Source organism: Mesoplodon densirostris, chromosome 11 (assembly GCF_025265405.1).
Source record: "Mesoplodon densirostris isolate mMesDen1 chromosome 11, mMesDen1 primary haplotype, whole genome shotgun sequence".
NCBI lineage: Eukaryota > Metazoa > Chordata > Mammalia > Artiodactyla > Ziphiidae > Mesoplodon > Mesoplodon densirostris.
The window spans coordinates 79,949,801-79,969,272 of record NC_082671.1 but is presented as its reverse complement, the minus strand read 5'-3'; the positions used below and the strand labels follow the sequence as shown (position 1 = coordinate 79,969,272).

General features: G+C 36.0%; 1 protein-coding gene across 2 annotated transcripts in view; it reads right to left on the bottom strand.

Moving 5' to 3' along the window:
• Window positions 1–19,108, bottom strand: part of WASHC3 (WASH complex subunit 3) — a 51,994-nt gene extending 32,886 nt beyond the window's left edge. Inside the window, exons 1-5 of one of the 2 annotated variants that reach the window (XM_060113070.1) lie at window positions 18,976–19,108; window positions 18,303–18,401; window positions 7,254–7,319; window positions 5,234–5,341; window positions 1,387–1,497 (exon numbers count right to left, since the gene is read on the bottom strand). In XM_060113070.1, coding sequence (XP_059969053.1) covers window positions 1,387–1,497; window positions 5,234–5,341; window positions 7,254–7,319; window positions 18,303–18,401; window positions 18,976–19,026 — 435 coding nt within the window. In that variant the 5' untranslated portion in view covers window positions 19,027–19,108. The remainder of the gene's footprint in view (window positions 1–1,386; window positions 1,498–5,233; window positions 5,342–7,253; window positions 7,320–18,302; window positions 18,402–18,975) is intronic. The other variant, XM_060113069.1, reaches the window with a different exon arrangement.
• Between the last annotated feature and the right edge of the window lie 364 nt (window positions 19,109–19,472).

The window sequence follows — 19,472 nt, the reverse complement described above, 5'->3', positions numbered from 1 at the left end:
GAACCTTAGTTGGCTAAATAAATCTAGACAATATCTAATATGGTACCTTAGGGTAAGTGTTTAATAAATATTTGTGGAATAAAAGGACAGTGGATTAATACTGAAAAGGAAAATGAGGATTTTTCAAATTCTTGTAAAGTCAGAGGCAATGTATTAAGAATATAACAATTATCCTAAGATGTGGTCTTCTATCAAATATTTCAAGGCAGTCATAGATATCAAGTAGATTTTTCCCATTTCCTATTTTATATAGGTTAGGCAAGAAGAGACGAAATAAAAAGCCTTTCAGAGTTACTCTGAAACTTTTCATCTTTTGTTTGAAAGTGTCAAAGACATAGTTTTAACAGTCCATATTTTAAGCTTAGCTTAAGCTTTCCTGGGTTTTAGTTTTAAAAATTCATTTATCATGATTCACACTCAAACTAGCTCTATTTTATTTTTATTATTTTAAAAAATTTATATTTTCAACCCAAAGTCTGTTTTTTCCCCCAAAGCCTAAAGCCCAGAGCTTTGACTGTCCATGAAGAATTTTGAAAGTGACACAGCTACTTCTGACAGCTAGAAAAAGTGAATGTACCTTCTTCTCCCCATTGTCACCAATGTAGCTTCTAAATAAGCCAATTTACTCTTTCTGGTTGTCAGACAGTCTTAGTTTTTAAATTATTTTGGTGATAAATAATGCCAAGAACAACAAAACTGTTCTTCTTTAATATCAGTCCTTCTTTTGCCTGATAACAGAATTTTACAGAAGCATTAATTTTTTGATCAACTGAAAAATGGACAGCTAGCTCCTTCAACTACTGTAATAAGACTTTCTACAGGAATGAAATTAACTTCTGCTGTTATAGAAGAGCAAATATTGTGTTGTATGTTTTTGCATCATACCATGTAAGGATTTCTTAGAAAAAATACACATTCTCAAGTCATAATATTAAAAGCATTACCTTACATGGCCAAGTGACTTATGCTCTTTTCTATGAACCAAACTATTGACAGGTGAAATTCAGAATAAAAATACACAAAAAACCATTTGTGTTAGCATACAGGAAATTAAGCTAAAGCCATACGATTTACTAAGTGAACAGTCCACTTTCATTCCTCTGATATATCCAAGATTTGCAAAGATTACGTAACGCAAAAAATTTACATAAATCTATACTAAAGTATGTTAATTTGAAGTGTGAGGTCAGTTTTAATTAGAAAGATTTGACTTCTGCTTACTCTTTATCAGGGTATTCATTAAACATAGAAAAGAAGTAAGAGAGTAGAAAACTTGGTCACTCGGTTTAGCAGTTTTCTCAGATTGAAAAAATAACAATGAAACCTCCAGGGTTAAGAATTTCAGAGGAGGCTGCTAGACAGAGAAGACAGACCAAATTAGCTTACCACTTGAACCATTTTGAGATATCTGGCATATCTTGGATCCTTGGCTACAGTTAAGATATTTTCTGGTGTTACTTCACTTTCCTGTGGTCCAGAGTCTTGTAAACTGTTCGGCTGTAGAGAGTATTGCATATAAAACTTTAGACAATTCACAAAAGGGGTCCATCATGTTACTTAAAAGGGATGTTTCTTTTTATAATTCTAAAGCAATCAATATCAGAAATAAATCACATTTCTAAATTTACCAATAATTTAATTATGGGATATATGTTTCCAAATATTTACAAATACTTAAATATGATTTCAGAGGAAGTTACACTTAATGTCAACACTATATTGTTCCATAAAGATGTAAATATATTCATGGCATTAAAAAATTAGAATTCTGCTTTACTTGTCCCAAGTGCTGATATAAAACATGAATTATTGATGGACCTATTATTTTAATACAACTTTTAATAAAGCTAATAAAGCTATTTGATTTGTCAATTGTTCAACTGTAGCAGACAGAAAATTGATTTTCTGGGTATCTATAGCATCTACACAATTATATTCCTCATTCATTGAATAATCTTGTTCTATGTGGATATGGCTATTCTAACATCTTTAAAGGCAGTGCCTGGAGAACTTGTGGAAGAGAAACCCATTTCTCAGACAAAATTATGTTTTTATATATTTCAGCTACTGATGAAATTATTAACATTATAAAAACTACTACTTATAATGAAGAATACTGGGGAATGGTCTTTATGGACAAAAATGTTTTTATCATATAGGCAGTTCTCAACTTCGCATGGTACGATGTTAACTGAAACTTGTCCATATTGGAACCCTATCTTCACTTAAGTGCAAAGCTAGGACTGTCTATATACAGTTCTTGATTTTTCTATCAACCTAAACATTTAGAGTAAGTCTAGTTAGTGAATTCTCACTCACTATCTGTACGTTAGCCTTAAGAGTAAGTTCCTTAACTGAATAAAATCAATTTTATGTCTACATATCTATGCTGAAATGTAAATAAATCAAAAAAATCTTTAAGTATTCATAGTTTTTAGAATATGAATTATATGTTAAGGTTTTTCCTCAGATAATTCAAATATAAATTAAATCTCTTTTAAATGCTGAAGCAAATAAAACATCCAAAAATTCTTTAGGTTACTCCTGTTATATGACAGTGTCAAGTGTACAAAAGTGTCCACGCACGTGTGTGTGTGTATATATATATATGTATATATACACATTCATCTGTAAAATACATAATTACAAACTGTCCAAAACATTAATTAAATAAAAAATTCAAACAAGACCCAAGTATGCTTTAAAAAAAATAGGGACAATAAATTCATACAGTAGCACAATGGAGCAAATGATACTTACATATAAGACCAATGGATTTTAAAACTTAGCCTTTAACTTTGGCCTAATAACTAAGACCTCAACAAGGTTTAATTATATCAGGTCTTACACCTTTGCTATTTGAATGACTCAAATCCTCTCTCATATTTCTCATCTGTCCTTCATTTTATTCTCAAATTAATTTCAATCTGCACAACTGGATGTTCTATTGTGAGTAATGATAAGATCTGAACCATGAAATTAAAGTTGCAGAAAAATCAGCATGCAAACCTTGGGTCTTTGGCTCATATATATCAATAGATTGGAGGTTGCAATGAATGGATGATTAAAAAAAAAGTTCACGATTATCCTTTATCTGATAAGTGAGTTGACTGTAATGTCAATGGAAATTCTGTGTTAAGCAATACTTCAGTCCATTTCAAAATATTTTACATAAAATATACCAACTAAAAACAATGGAGAAGAAATTAGAAAGTTGATTTTAATATTAAGAACATGCTGATTTTATTAATCCAATCAAGACACAATTTTAGGACATTTTTAAAACTCAGGAAGCCAACAACACTTCATAAATTCTCCAAATGAATTAATATACTATTTTTAAACTGCCAGAATATCAGGTCATTCTGAATTTTAGATAATTCAGTTGTGATTACTCATAATCAATTTTTGAGACCTTAAATAGGCAAGACCAACACAGCTGTGTAAGTTTTAAAATACATATTATAAATGGCATGTACAATAACACCTGGAAAAATTAATATTAAAAGTTAGATACCATTTTAGAAATTTATAGAAACACATGACAGTTAGTATCCTCCAAAGAATAATTACTAGGTACAGTGGAAACATTTAATATTTTTTACACATGCCTTGTTCTAGAGAAAGGATGGTCCATCTTTAACTGAAAAAACCTTGTGAAGCTAAACTCCTCTAAACATCTGGATCTACTCTTGTATATTATATATATTCCAGTGGCCATCATAATGGAATTTGTTATATTAAGTGGATGTTAAATTTTCTAATATCTAATTATTAAGTAAATAGTCATCTAATTCATTCCCCAAATACATAATATCTCTAAATATATGGCTCCTCCCACAGGGCCTTGCACCACCTGTACTCAATATGTTTAACAAGTTCAACACAGGTGCTGGAGACAGTGCAGTGTAGCATATAAGAGCTAGGATTCTTGACATCAGATTGCCTGGGTTAAAATTCCAGCTCTTACTGTTTGACCTTCAGCAAGGTAACTTAACCTCTGTGTACCTCATTTGACATACCTGTAAACATAGGGCTGTTGTGAGAATTGACTTAATTTATAAAAAGCACTTAGCACGCCTCACACAGTAAAAACCTTTACATGTTTAGTTATTATCATCATGGTCAACACCATCATGATCTAAAAAATATCCTGTGAAAAGTACCTCCAGGTACAAATGCAGAATTCCATATAGATAGGAAGTCTGCTTGTTTGGTATTACTTGTTAGACCACCATTTTAGTGATTATTTTATTTTGGATTTTAATACCTCACTGAGATACACTAGAGATTATCTGTTCTTAAACAATAAAGAATTTTTATTTCTTGAAATAAAAAGTCATATAAAATTTAAATTTATACAGAGCATAAATGAATATTAAGACATAAGAAACAAACACAAAGCATGGGTCTTAGTAGGATGTTGATTTAAACAAACCAACTCCCAAAACACACGTAAGACAACTGGTATTTCTTAGATCAAGATCTCTCAAATTTCAAGAGTCTACAAATCACATAGGAATCTTGCTAAAATGCAGATTCTGATTCCGTAAGTCTGGGGTAGAACCTGAGATCCCACATTTCTAACAGGCCCTCAGGTGATTCTGAGGCTGCTGGCCCATGGAGCAGACTTCAGGCAACAAGGAGTTAGATATTACCAGGGAATTATTGTTAATTATATTGTATATGATAAAGGCATTGTGGTTACACAAGAAAATTTCAGAACTTTTCACAAGGAATTATACAGGGGTGAAATAACATGATGCCTGGAATTCACTTCAGTAAGTGACAAAAAAAGATGAAGCATTTGCAACAAAATCTTAACTGGTGAATCCAGGTAATGGACATTTGGGTATTCATTGTACTATTCTATTTTTGTTCATGTTTGAAAGTTTTTATAATAAAACATTTAAAAGATACATTTCTTATAAGAACTAAGAAAAAACTTCCATAGTGAACTTGAAGAAAACAATTATATTCAAGATTTTTCCTAGTTCTATATACGTTTTCTTTTTTTTATAGGCAAGAAAAATATTAACTTCAGGAAGCCCTTCAAAATAACAAATGAAAAGCTAATAACTTTTTTTCAAACTTCATTTTCTATCTTAAGGTTTAAAATATTACTATTCAAAGTGTTATATTTTTATTTAACTTCTTTCTTCAAACCTGCTGATTAGGTCTATTTGGTTCAACCAAGGTATCTACTCATGTTTCCTGGAACTTAAATACTTACCTGTGATTGCTCTGAAGTGGTTTCAGAATGTGTTTCATTTGTGATCCTAGTGACACTTACAGGAGATACTTCAAATGTGACATCATCTAGCCCTGGGATAGATGACAACTGAGAAAAGAAAATTAATGTGGTATATAAGGATAATATTAGGTTCTTAAACACTAAGTTTCTAAGTAAGTGTGTGTGTGTGTGTGTGTGTGTGTGTGTGTGTGTTTTAAATAGCTGTCTTAAGTTTTTAAGTCTATAGAAATAGGTTTATAAAATCTCATCTTTGGTTGAAATTCTCCATGCCATAAACTACTTAAAACTGAAAGGCATTCGCAAATAAAATATTTTTGAAGAATTTATCACCAATCTAATTTAGCATATCACCATTCTTTCTCAGGAATTATTTTTAAAATCTAAGGAATCCTAGTGTAAGGAATGAGAGCATGGGATTTGGAGTCAGATTGCCTAGGTCTAAGTCACAAAATATGTGACCTTGTGTAAATCTTCCTAGGCCTCAATTTTCTTACCTGTAAAGTGGGGATAAGAAAACCTAGCTCACAAAGTTGTAAAAAGATTTTTATTAAACATATTTTGTTACCCCTCAAAAAGTGCTTTGTAGCACATTTTAAGTTTGAATAATCTGGGAAATGAGAAAAGTCTTGCCACATTTTAATGTATGATACAGCTTATTCCTTGTTTTTCTTTAGTAACATCACTGAATGTTACTAAAATAAAATGCATTACTTTTCATACACAAAAAATGAGCATGTTGTCAGTGGTTAAGCATTTCAGGTTGGATTTGCAAGATCCATGCAAACCCTCTTGTCTGATTTCATCCTGATATCAATGATATACATTTGTCAAATGTTTGGCTAACTTTGAGGATTAACTCTATGGCCATGGAAAAAATTAAGTTTAATCTGTCCCTATGGCAACTTAACTTGTGACCTTGAACTCTAACTTAAGAATTCCACAAACATTAAAATAATACACATATTCATTATAAAGAATAATGAAAAACCAATGGTAATAAGACCTGAAGCAGCAATATTCATTGAGAACTGTTGACTGATGACAGTATTTAGCACAGTGGCTATGGCCCAAATAGTTTCAAGTGGGTATGGCTACTAAGAGACTATCCTGAACATGTTCAAGGCCAAGTATCCTAAATTACAGGCTAAAGAAATGTTCTGAGGGAAATACACTGGCTGAAGTCCACAGGAAGATGTAGAAAGTACAAGCTAGACATTCTGATCCTTATGTTAAAAGATATTAGTCATTTCACTTCCTTATAAATATTCAATACATATTTTTTCAGATCAAACTTTTGGATAAAAGGACAAAGTCACATATGTATAGTGGATTCACTTTGTTTATAAAGCAGAAACTAATACACCATTGTAAAGCAATTATACTCCAATAAAGATGTTAGAAAAAAAAGGACAAAGTCACAAAAATATACTAGCATCTCCATTATTTTATATAGAAGAAAAGGACACAAAACCTGCAAGCTTCAAATCAAAACAACCCTTCTATTTTTGCTGTTATAAGATAAAAAGTTATCTTTTGTAATTTCTGACATCAAAATTGGTATTCTTTACTTTAGCATTCAATATATTTACAAATGGAAAATAGGTGATATTTTCTCCAAATTTTGCTCTGGAGACATGTAAAGTTTTACATAACTTTTCCTGTGTTATCAATGATTACTATTAAGATAATTGTGAGTTTTCCATCAAATGAAGTAAACTATGTAACAGTTCAATTTGTTAACATGTTACTCATTATGCTTTTGATTCAAATAATGAAAGAAACCTTGACCCATGTGTACATTTAAATGGACTCGGTTAGTGGTTCATAATGAAGATCATTTCCTTTGCAATTATAATAAATTAAACAAAAGAAAACATTGCACCACTTCATGGATGCAGGAGCTAAACTGAATTCATCTCTAAACGCAATTAAAGTTAAGTGTGACTGAGAAAGCTGGTATATGTAGAGCAAAGTTTATCCTATATTCAGAAATACAAACCTTTGCATCTAAAATATTGAGAGTTGTTTCAATTTGCTGGATACGAAGTGAAAGGTCTGCCAGTTTCTGGAAAAGAAAGATTAGAAACAAAAGAATGAAGTCCAAAGGAAAAAAACAAAAAAAGTCTGATTAAAATAAACCGTTAACAAGGATAACAAATGGCAGATTTGAAAATAATAAAAACTATGGTTTAAATATTTGTGATTTTCTAATATACTGCTCTCTTATTTATATGAGTAAGAATGGAAACTCAAGTATTCTACTAACTTCATTAGCATGCTTCATGGTTATTTTATAAAGCTGTATTCACAGAAAAGAAAAAGTTACATTTTCAACCTTATCAAACTCATTATCAGAGCCATAGTCAATCATTGGGGCCAGAATGTAAACTCCTCTGAGGACAAAGGTTTTTATTCACTGTTATACCCCTAGTGCCAGAACAGTACTGGACACTTAACAGAAGCCTAATAATTGTTGTTGAATGAAGGAATTCTTCACAGAACACAAGAATAAAAATTAGCCCAAAACAGAATGGAACAGGATCTGCCTTTATAAATTACTTAAACACATAAATATATACAATTAGTCCCAAATACAAACATTTCAAGTTTGAAAAGTAAAAAAGAATGAAACTGTAAGATGAGTAGTTAATGTCGGAAAGAATTAAAACAAAGAGAAAAAATAAGAAATAATATTAAAAAAGCAAAAGGAATCAACCTACCATCAAAATCCAAGATAAACCAGAACCAAGAGCTTACCATGCTCTAGTTATTCTGTACAATTAAATTAGCCATATATATACTCCCACACAAATAAAAGTAACATCATAAAATATGATCCATAAGAACATTTATTTAAAACTCCCTCATCCTAAACATTATTAGTGACACAGCCTACAAGCAGTTGGCCAGTTTACTAGTTGACAGATATGCAGCATTCTGATTGCTTTCTGGGATATTATCAAGATCTTGACTAACTCATAAGCAGAATTTTAACACCCCAAGAAATGATCATTTTGCCCATATTTAGAGGGGGAGAAAACTGAAAGCAACCATAGCGTAGTTAGTACTTCTTCACAAGACACTTATTTTTTAGATGAGCATTCTTGATATCTACAAAGATATAATTTAGAAATAAAACATTAGAATCTAGTTTTAATGGCATTTGAAGTTAAGTTTAACCTTGATTTCTAGGATTTGTTTACATAAGGCTTTGATACAAATATAAACACAGGCTTATAAAACATCATATGGATAAATTCCTCTGCAAATTATACATGCTTCTGAAAATCACGGAAATTAAATTTTGACACATCAGTCATTTAATTCACTGCAGAAGCTTAGTAACTGCAGAAATCCCACAGCAAGTTAATTTGTAAAGTGAATGATAATTTCTTACTTATTTTAAAATGCATACATTGTTTTGATTAAAGTGAACACAGAAAAAGAAAAAATGAATTAAAAATTCATTTTTGTTTTAATATATTTATATAAGTATGTACTTTTAAGCAATAATCATCACTGTAAACATTTGAGCATTTACCTTAGTATGCTACACTGTATATGCAAGTATCATTTGAAATCTCACACCAAGTCTATGAAGTAGAAACTATTATGATGCCAATTTTTTTTTGATGTGGACCATTTTTAAAAAATAAATAAATAAATTTATTTATTTCATTTTTGGCTGCGTTGGGTCTTTGTTGCTGCGCGCCGGCTTTCTCTAGTTGTGGTGAGCGGGGCCTACTCTTCGTTGCGGTGCTTAGGCTTCTCACTGTGGTGGCTTCTCTTGCGGAGCACGGACTCTAGGCTCGTGGGCTTCAGTAGTTGCAGCATGCAGGCTCCGTGGTTGTGGCTTGTGGGCTCTAGAGCGCAGCCTCGGTAGTTGTGGCGCACGGGCTTAGTTGCTCAGCGGCATGTGGGATCTTCCCGGACCAGGGCTCGAACCCGTTTCCCCTGCATTAGCAGGCAGATTCTTAACCACTGCGCCACCAAGGAAGTCCCTGTGAACCATTTTTTAAAGTCTTTATTGAACTTGTTACAATATTGCTTCTGTTTTATGTTTTTTGTCTGTGAGGCATTAGGGATCTTAGCCCCCCAACTAGGAATTGAACCTGCACCCCCTGCATTGGAAGGCAAAGTCTTAACCACTGGACCTCCAGGGAAGTCCCTATGATGCCAATTTTATTTTATAATTAATTAATTAATTTTTATTGGAGTATAATTGCTTTACAATGTTGTGTCAGTTTCTGCTGTACAACAAAGTGACTCAGCTATATGTGTGTGTGTGTGTATATATATATATATATATATATATATATATATATATATATCTCCTCCTTACCCCTCATCCCACCCGTCTAGGTCATCAGAGTACCAAGCTGAGGTCCCTGTGATACACAGCAGGTTCTCACTAGCTATCTATTTTACACATAGTAGTGTATTTTTGTCAAAACTAATCTTCCAATTCATCCCACCCTCCTCTTCCCCCACCCGTGTCCACGTACCTGTTTACATCTGCATCTCTATTCCTGCCCTGCAAATAGGTTCATCTGTACCATTTTTCTAGATTCCACATGTGTGTTAATATACGATATTTGTTTTTCTGACTTCACTCTGTATGATAGACTCTAGGTCCATCCACATCTCTAAAAACAACCTAGTTTCGTTCATTTTTTATGGCTGAGTAATGTTCCATTATATATATGTACCACATCTCCTTTATCCATTCATCTGTCATGGACATTTAGGTTGTTTCCATGTCCTGGCTATTGTAAACAGTGCTGCAATGAACATTGTGGTACCTGACTCTTTCTGAATTATGGTTTTCTCAGGGTATATGCCCAGTAGTGGCATTGCTGGGTCATATGGTAGTTCTATTTTTAGTTTTTTAAGGAACCTCCATACTGTTCTCCACAGTGGCTGTATCAATTTACATTCCCACCAACAGTGCAGGAGGGTTCCCTTTTCTCCACACCCTCTCCAGCATTTATTGTTTGTAGATTTTTTGACGATGGCCATTCTGACCAGTGTGAGGTGATACCTCACTGTAGTTTTGATTTGCATTTCTCTTTTAAAGATGAGAAAACTGAGTCTTTATACAAGTAAAATAATCTGAACTCACACTCCAACTTCAGGTACTAAATATTTTTGAAAGTGTTTCAGCTTGTTAAAGTATGATGCCATAGACTCTGGGTGTTGATGTGTCAATGCAGACTGTAACAAACTGAGTGTAAGAAATGTACCATGCTGGTGGGGCATGCTGATAATGGGGAAGGTTGTGCACAAGGGTTGGGAGCAGGAGTCAAGGAATAAATGGGAGCTCTATACTTTCTGCTCAATTTTGCTGTGAACCTAAAACTGCTCTAAAAATTAAAGTTTAATTAATTTTTTAAAAAAGATGGAAAATTCCTGAGTATTGCATAGATATAATTTCTGTTATTCAAAGCTGATAAATGATCAACCTGCTTCTCACTAAAACTAAGATGCTATTGTGCTGAATACTGGGAATCAAATTTTTCTGATCAAATTTCCTAAAATAGATGCTGTTTATCTGGATTTAAAAAGATAGGTATTAAAATTTTTTTCAGGGGGCTTCCCTGGTGGCGCAGTAGTTGAGAGTCCGCCTGCTGATGCAGGGGACACGGGTTCATGCCCCGGTCCAGGAAGATCCCACATGCCGCGGAGCGGCTGGGCGGCCCATGAGCCATGGCTGCTGAGCCTGCATGTCCGGAGCCTGTGCTCCGCAACGGGAGAGGTCACAGCAGTGAGAGGCCTGCGTACTGCAAAAAAAAAAAAAAAAAAAAATTTTCTCAGGATTAGATCATAAATTGTCTTTAAATGGATACTCAAATGTCCACACAAGATAGGCTAAGGATTGAAATACTAGTCTTAGAAAATAAGGGAATAAGGATGAAAATGTTTATTCAGAAAACTACTGTTGATAAGGAAGATTAAAGAGGCTAGGGAAAAAAAAGTTATACTTTCCAGAGCAGTAATTCCCAGTTTTTTTTGGATGCAGATTCATCTGGTATGTCAATCTTTTGCTTTGGCACTCATTTTACCTACTTTCATCTACTATTATCAAAACCTCACCAAAATGAAATGACCTGGTTTTTTAATAAAACAAGATTATATGAATGATTTATTCATGCAAGACATGAAAGACACTGATCTAAGCATCAATGTATTTTAATTAGTTATAATTTATCTGAATATTCTTGATATCTAATCTAGAAACAACGGTAATTGTGAAGTCTAAAGAAATCTGAAACAATCATGTTTTTTAAATTATCCATAAAGGTATTATCTATCTTCTCTAGAGCTGGTTTTTGAGAGTCTAAAATATTAAATATGTTACCTGTTATACAACTTTATGCTTTAATAAAGGATATATCACTATATCACAATTTTGAATTTTTAAGTATGTAACTGGTATCTTTTGTAATCTTACACATTTTATTTTATGCATTTAAAAACATTAATTTCATTTCACTAGACTGCCAAAGGATCCATGGCACAATTAAGAACTTCTGCTTTTCAAAGATTATTCAGCATAATAAATGTTTTTGAGTCTGTTCCCATGTAATTATTGCTATAACACACATAAACATGTACTTTTTAGAAAGCCACTGTCACTTGACAAAACACACCTGGCTTCATTTATGGGCTGCTGAAGCTCATTTCTAAGATGTTTATGTTTTCTGCATTTTCCTTCTAAACCCTTAGACCACCATAAAGTAGGTTTCTCAACCTTGGCTCTATTGACGTTTTGGGCTGGATAATTCTTTGTTGTGAAGGGTTATCCTGTACACTACAGGATGTTTAGCAGAATCTCTGACCTCTACCCACTAAATGCCACAAGAACTCCCCAATTGTGACAACTAAAAACATCTCTAGACATTGCCAAATGTCCCGTTTGAGAACTACTACTCTGAAGTGTAGATGACCACGGATATATTATAAGTAACATGATCAGTAACTGTCCCCACCAAATATCCCTGGTTGAGAGCTACTACTCTGAAGTGTAGATGACCACGGATATATTATAAGTAACATGATCAGTAACAGTAACTGTCCCCACCAAATATCCCTGGTTGAGAGCTACTACTCTGAAGTGTAGATGACTACGGATATATTATAAGTAACATGATCAGTAACAGTAACTGGCCCCGCCAAATGTCCCTGGTTGAGAGCTACTACTCTGAAGTGTAGATGACCACGGATATATTATAAGTAACATGACCAATAACAGTAACTGGCCCCACCTCTGAAAGTTTCAGCAGAGAGGAAATAGAAAGGTAACAATCTTTCCCATCCATCCTCTTTATAAGGGTTTAAAGCAAACCTGAAATACCTTGATTTGGGACAAGAGGGGAAAATACAAGGTACCTAGTTTGTCAGATAAGTTGAAAACTTCTTGATGCATCCATCACCCGCCTATTCCTAAGGCAGTGCATTTTATTGAAGAGAAAAAAAAAAGACAAAGGAAAAAATATGGAGTTAACAGTTGAACATGGGAAGAAAAACCACTGTGGTATTTCAGGTTTGTAAAATATCCAATTTGCATATCCAGTTCTTTAAAAGAGAAACAGTATTTTAAATTAATGGATCTCTTGGTATACCACTTTCGGTTGAATATGTCCTGGGAACCAGAGAGGGAAGCAATCCACGGTTTTACTAAGCTTCATCTGACACTTAAACCCAGCAGTTGGAAAAGTTATAAAAGCAGTTGGAAAAGTTGTAGCAGAAAACAGGGTTTTAAGCAAAACATTATTTGGTTGAAGGTTAAGTCTGATGGTAGGCTTAAAAACTGGATGTAGATTTTTTTTAGGTCGTATGAAAATTCTCAGCACTTTTTGTCTGTACTTAAAGATTTTTTTAAAAAGAAACATTTTAGAATATTTAAAAAATGACTAAACCCCCAGTATTCTAAGCATGTTACAAGTCTGAGTCAAAATAACACACCTGACTGCCCTGTTTATTGATATTGAGTACTTTTAACTTTTAAGATTCACAATAAGGTTAAATTTCTGCTCAGTCTCACCTGTGCTATGCATAGACCTTGTGTCGTCCTCCACCTTCCTCCATTTAAAATTTGCACTGACTGCCACAAGATTTTGCTGATAAGGGCCAGAATAGAAATGCTTACTGGAGACTTGTGAGGGAAGAAGAGATGACCCTAAGTAACTCTGCCACGTGGGTCTGATTCAACTACTTTCCTTTCTCTGTCTTCTAACTTTTCTCCTACCTTGGTTCTAGTCATTGTAAGAGTTACAAAGTGGCTCAGTATCCAGAAAGTTTTTAAAAAGCTACGTTCTTCACTTTTCTCTTTCTCAGAGAACTTTAAAACCGGTATTAGTGATGAAGAGCCCTAGCAATTGGTTTCAAATTTAATTCCCGTTTGAGTTTAGCTGTGACTGAAGTTACTGTTTGGGTTCAAACCAGATTATGTGAAAAAACCAAAACCAAAACCAAAACAAACAAACCCCCAAATCAACCCCCACCTCAAAAAAAACCCCAAACCCACCCAAAACAAACCAAAACCTACCAGGTTTTCTTTTTCCTCCAGTTCACTTCCAGTTCAAAAAGTAATAACTGAGGTTCATTTTTTATTGAGGGAAACAAGAGTTGTTTTGGTTCTTGTTTAAGGCTTTAACTAAACAAGGCCCACAGGTCTAACAGGTGCTATAAACAAATAACAACCCATTTTGGAAAACTACATTGATCTTAACTCGGGAGAAAATGACACTTCGTGTTTGAATACCTATATTATATCCTTGGAATTTATCATATCCAAAAGACATTATATCAAATAGACATGGCATAGTAAAGAAGAGAATACAAATTTAAAAACTACATTTTGAAATAGCTTTAAAGAAGACACTGCAGTCTCTCCCTTGAAAATGATGTAAATATGCATCATACTCAGATCAGATGGTGCAACAGAACAGAAGACTGAGACAGTTTTGTTTTTACCAGTTAATAGATCAGAGTTGGAATCCCAGCTGTTTTACTTTCTAGCTGTGTGACTGTGGGCAAGTTAGAGCAGCTACTGCAGCCATAAATACTATGTGCTCAAATACATGGTGAGTGAATGAATAAACGACTAAGCAACTGATTTAAGCCTCTCTACATCTCAGTTTCTGTATTTCTAAAGAGATAATTGGACCTCTCTCAAAGAGCTGGTCTGTGATGATTAAATACATGTAAAGCACTCAGTACAATGCCTAACACAGAATAAGCACACAATAAATATTACTGTCATCACACCAAGTATTGATAAAAAGTCTACAACTGACATAAACATCCAAACTGTTACAATATGAATTCTAAATAATGAGTTACAGTCAACCCTAGATTATCATCCATTAAGGAGAAAAAGGCATAAGTTATCTTTAAATTTCATGAATTTTTGGCCAACAAAATTTTTTCTAGAGTTCAAGGAAGAAATAGGAAATAGTGATATAGTCAAAACAGCCAACTGTTTTGGGGGGTAGTGGAGAGAGGAAAAGAAGGGGGGAAAGAGTGAATCACGAGGCCTTGATAATGCATAAGCAATCAATAAACAAAAGACAATTATTGTATTTGATCTAGTCTTCAGCAAGTAACACTCACTCCCCAGGCACTGAAAACTGTTAGGCCCTACAAAGGTGCGGGGCTATCCCTACCTCAGGGCAGCTCTATGAAGCTGCTTTCACAGATATGTTTGTTGGTTGTTTTGTTGTTGTTTACTTTTTAAACTGGAGATGAGAAGTATGGGGATGGAGTATTCGCCCTTCTCTGCTAACAATCCTGGAACAGTCTCTCTCTCCAGATACTTCTCCACCCTACAGTGGTATACAAAGTGAAGGGCTAACTCCTTGGCTTACTGCTTTTCAGTCAATTCTTTATGCCATTTATAGAGGCTGCAGTCCTAGGTAAGACTCAGGGAAGCAAAAAGCAACGAGACTCTGAGCCTGTTAGAGAAAAAGCACTGACTGGAGCCCCTTACTCTATCAATCATCATACCACATTTCAATGTCTTTTGTCTTAATGAGAAGGCAGAAGTGATTTTGATAACTAAACAAAAACAACAGCTGGAACCGTATACAAGTTAAAATAGTTTTCCTGTCTCCATGCAGTTTTTATTAATGTATCTAACAAAAACTATACGCTAAGGCTCTACCTCATATTATTTATAAGACAGAATGAACTGAATATTGTTTGACTCAACTGTGAATTATCTCATTTTCCCCCATTCTCCCTATTTTTTGGGGGGGTGCATTACTTGCTTTATTTTATTTTATTATAAATTTATTTTATTTATTCACTTTTGGCTGCATTGGGTCTTCGTTGCTGTGCGCAGGCTTTCCCTAGTTGCAGCGAGCAGAGTCTACTCTTCGTTGTGGTGCACGGGCTTCTCATTGCGGTGGCTTCTCTTGTTGCGGAGCACAGGCTCTAGGCGCACGGGCTTCAGTAGTTGTGGCTCGCGGGCTCTAGAGCGCAGGCTCAGTAGTTGTGGCACACGGGCTTAGCTGCTCCGCGGCATGTGGGATCTTCCCGGACCAGGGATGGAACCCATGTCCCCTGCATTAGCAGGAGGATTCTTAACCACTGTGCCGCCAGGGAAGTCCTATTTGCTTCGTTTTATAAAATTAATCACAGGACATCACCAAAAAATCTAGAAACAATAAATGCTGGAGAGGGTGTGGAGAAAAGGGAACCCTCTTGCACTGTTGGTGGGAATGTAAATTGATACAGCCACTATGGAGAACAGTATGGAGATTCCTTAAAAAACTACAAATAGAACTACCATATGACCTAGCAATCCCACTATTGGGCATATACCCTGAGAAAACCATAATTCAAAAAGAGTCATGTACCAAAATGTTCATTGCAGCTCTATTTACAATAGCCAGGACATGGAAGCAACCTAAGTGTCCATCAACAGATGAATGGATAAAGAAGATGTGGCACATATATACAATGGAATATTACTCAGCCATAGAAAGAAACGAAATTGAGTTATTTGTAGTGAGGTGGATGGACCCAGAGTCTGTCATACAGAGTGAAGTAAGTCAGAAAGAGAAAAACAAATACCGTATGCTAACACATATATATGGAATCTAATAAAAAAAAAAAGGTCATGAAGAACCTAGGGGTAAGACGGGAATAAAGACACAGACCTACTAGAGAATGGACTTGAGGACATGGGGAGGGGGAAGGGTAAGCTGGGACAAAGTGAGAGAGTGGCATGGACATATATACACTACCAAACGTAAAATAGATAGGTAGTGGGAAGCAGCCACATAGCACAGGGAGATCAGCTCAGTGCTTTGTGACCACCTAGAGGGGTGGGGTAGGGAGGGTGGGAGGGAGGGAGACGCAAGAGGTAAGAGATATGGGAACATATGTATATGTATAACTGATTCACTTTGTTATAAAGCAGAAACTAACACACCATTGTAAAGCAATTATACTCCAATAAAGGTAAAAAAAAAGACAAAAAAAGGAAATAAAAGGTATACATATAAAAATAATTAATCACAGGACTTTTATAACAGCTTAACAAGCATAAGTTAACAATAATTAAACTGACAAAAATTGGTATTCACTAGTTAACTTCTTGGGAACATTCCTATATTGTGCCAGTCAAAATGCATCTGGAATGGAGATACATCATACATTGTACAAAAAAGTAGGAGACTGGCTAGGACTGGGAAGTCTCTGGGTATTCTCAGGGTATTTCCTGCAGCAGGCCTTGACTTCTGAGTGAAGTCATTTTAATTTCTGTATAAAGCATCCTTTAAAGGGTATTTAGCTTTAAGGGGTCACTGAACTTTTGTAAAGTAGAATTTGCAAGCCTACAGAGAAATACTATCATACCAGTGTGGGGCTTTTCTCTAGTCTATGGACAGAGTACAGTCAATGGTCCTCTTTAGTATTCAAGTATGTATATGTATCCTGTTCCTAGTACACAATAATGTCCCCAATGACAACAATCTTGACTCCCACACTTTTTAGGCAGCAACCACCCCTCTATGAATAGTCTCTATTCAAGGACTTGATTGTGGAGGATACTCAGTCAAATGGCAAACAGTAACTTCAGCACTCAGGAAGTTCACGACACCAAAATGGAGGCCTAAGGTTTAACATGATCCTCCAGTGGTAAAGAAGACTGTGATAAAGAACAACACCTTTTGGTTTCAGACAACTGTTGTTCTATTTCCTTGTCTCCTTTCTCCTTTCTTAAACCCAATTTCAACCCATGCTTCCCATTTTCCTCCCCACTCTCTTTTTTAGCTTTTTATAAGACAGGAGTCCCTGGATCTTGTACCTCACCTGTAACTGGGTTAATTAATCCTTATTTCACAAGTCATTTGCAGAAAGTATTTTTTTAAATTTCCATAATGATATTTGATGCCCCAGTTATGTTTCTAGGCTACTTCCCCATTATCTCTTGGATCAAGCAATGTAAAATAATTTTGATATAAACTGAAACAATGTATACTTAAAATGTAATCTTTGGGGTAAGAGAAACATAACCAATTTCAAAATAAAAAATGTCTTTAGGGGCTTCCCTGGTGGCGCAGTGGTTGAGAGTCCGCCTGCCGATGCAGGGGACGCGTGTTCGTGTCCCGGTCCGGGAAGATGCCACATGCCGCGGAGCGGCTGGGCCCGTGAGCCATGGCCGCTGAGCCTGCGCGTCTGGAGCCTGTGCTCCGCAATGGGAGAGGCCACAACAGTGAGAGGCCCGCATACCGTAAAAAAAAAAAAAAAAAGGCTTTAACTGTGAAATCTTGGAATTCCTTTTGCTTTCTTTAACCATAATAAACCTTCCTGAACTATTTCACAAAGCTTCTAGAAAATTAATTCAGCAGAGACGGGATGTAGAAATGATGGTAAGAGAATCAAAGAGGATTTAAGGTAATGTTAACATAATAACTGGTTGACAAGAGGTTATGGTACATGAATACATAGGCTGTAATTCTTGTTTTACTCATTTGTTACCTTCAGAAGTGCAAGGTGACATCTGGGCTACTCATTAAACGAGTATCACAGGACCTACCTCCTCACAAACTGTAGAAAATCGGTTGAGGAACTGTACAGTGTGCACCACAAACTGGTTTAGAAATGCCACCGTTCTTTTCTGTTGAATAGCTGGCACCTGTGTCACGTAAAAATAAACATGATCCATACAGGAGGAACGTACACCATGCATCCCTGGATATTAATAATAACGGGGCGTTTTGCTGTGTGAGATGAGTTATTGAAAGTACTGCCAAGAGTCATTAACTTGTTTTCCTAAACTGTAGGGGTGGGGTGTCCGAAGGTGACAGAGGCTGCAAAGTTTGAGAATGGGCTCTGGGTTCACAGGTGTGAACTTTCGCAGGTAAAGGCAACACAAACCCACGAAAAACTCAAGGGCCGAATAAAAGAGGTAGGGTTAGAGATCTGAACCGGCCCGTGTCGCCAGCGCTTCACCCTTGAGGATAGGGACTCGTGACCCGGGAAGCGAAGGCTGGGAGAGGAAAATTACCCCCGCCCCGCTTAGACAGCTCGGGAGGGACCCCTTTTTAATGTGGACTGTGGGATTCTCCCTCCCGAGAGAGGTGGAAGACAGGCCCAGGCCAGGGTTGAGCAAAGAGACACGGCGGGGGGGAGGTGTCTCTCTGGGAACCCGGCGTCCCTTCCCCATCCTCCTCCCAGGTCGCCGAAGTCCAACTCCGTCTTTTACAAACCTTAGTCAGGTCTATGCCTGACCCCATGAGAGGAAGCCCATCCTCATCCATCTCCTCAGCGGGCGGGGGACCCAGGACTCACCCACAAACCCCTCCCTGACCCGGCCCGACCCGCCCAACCCGGTAATAGCGTCCGAAAGCCTACCCTAGTCCCCGCCTCCCGGGCCTTTCCCGCCGGAAGGAAATGCCTCCCCCCGCCAATCACTCGGCGGCTCCCGGGGAGCCCGCCCCTTCGCACGGCAGTCTGGGATTGATAGTTCTAGCTCCGGATTATGACGTCGAATGAGGGGCGTCGGGTGCAGCAAGGGTGCAATTCTAGCAAAATCTTAAAAAGCCTCTCCCCCTGCCACCCCCCCAAAAAAGTAAAGCATCGAGTCTGTCTGAGGTTATCCCTGCTTAGTCTCTTCTGCTATATACGCAGCTAATTCATTCGTTAATCAAAAGAAATATATATACATATATATATGTATTTTAACCGATTAAGTGCCAGATACTCT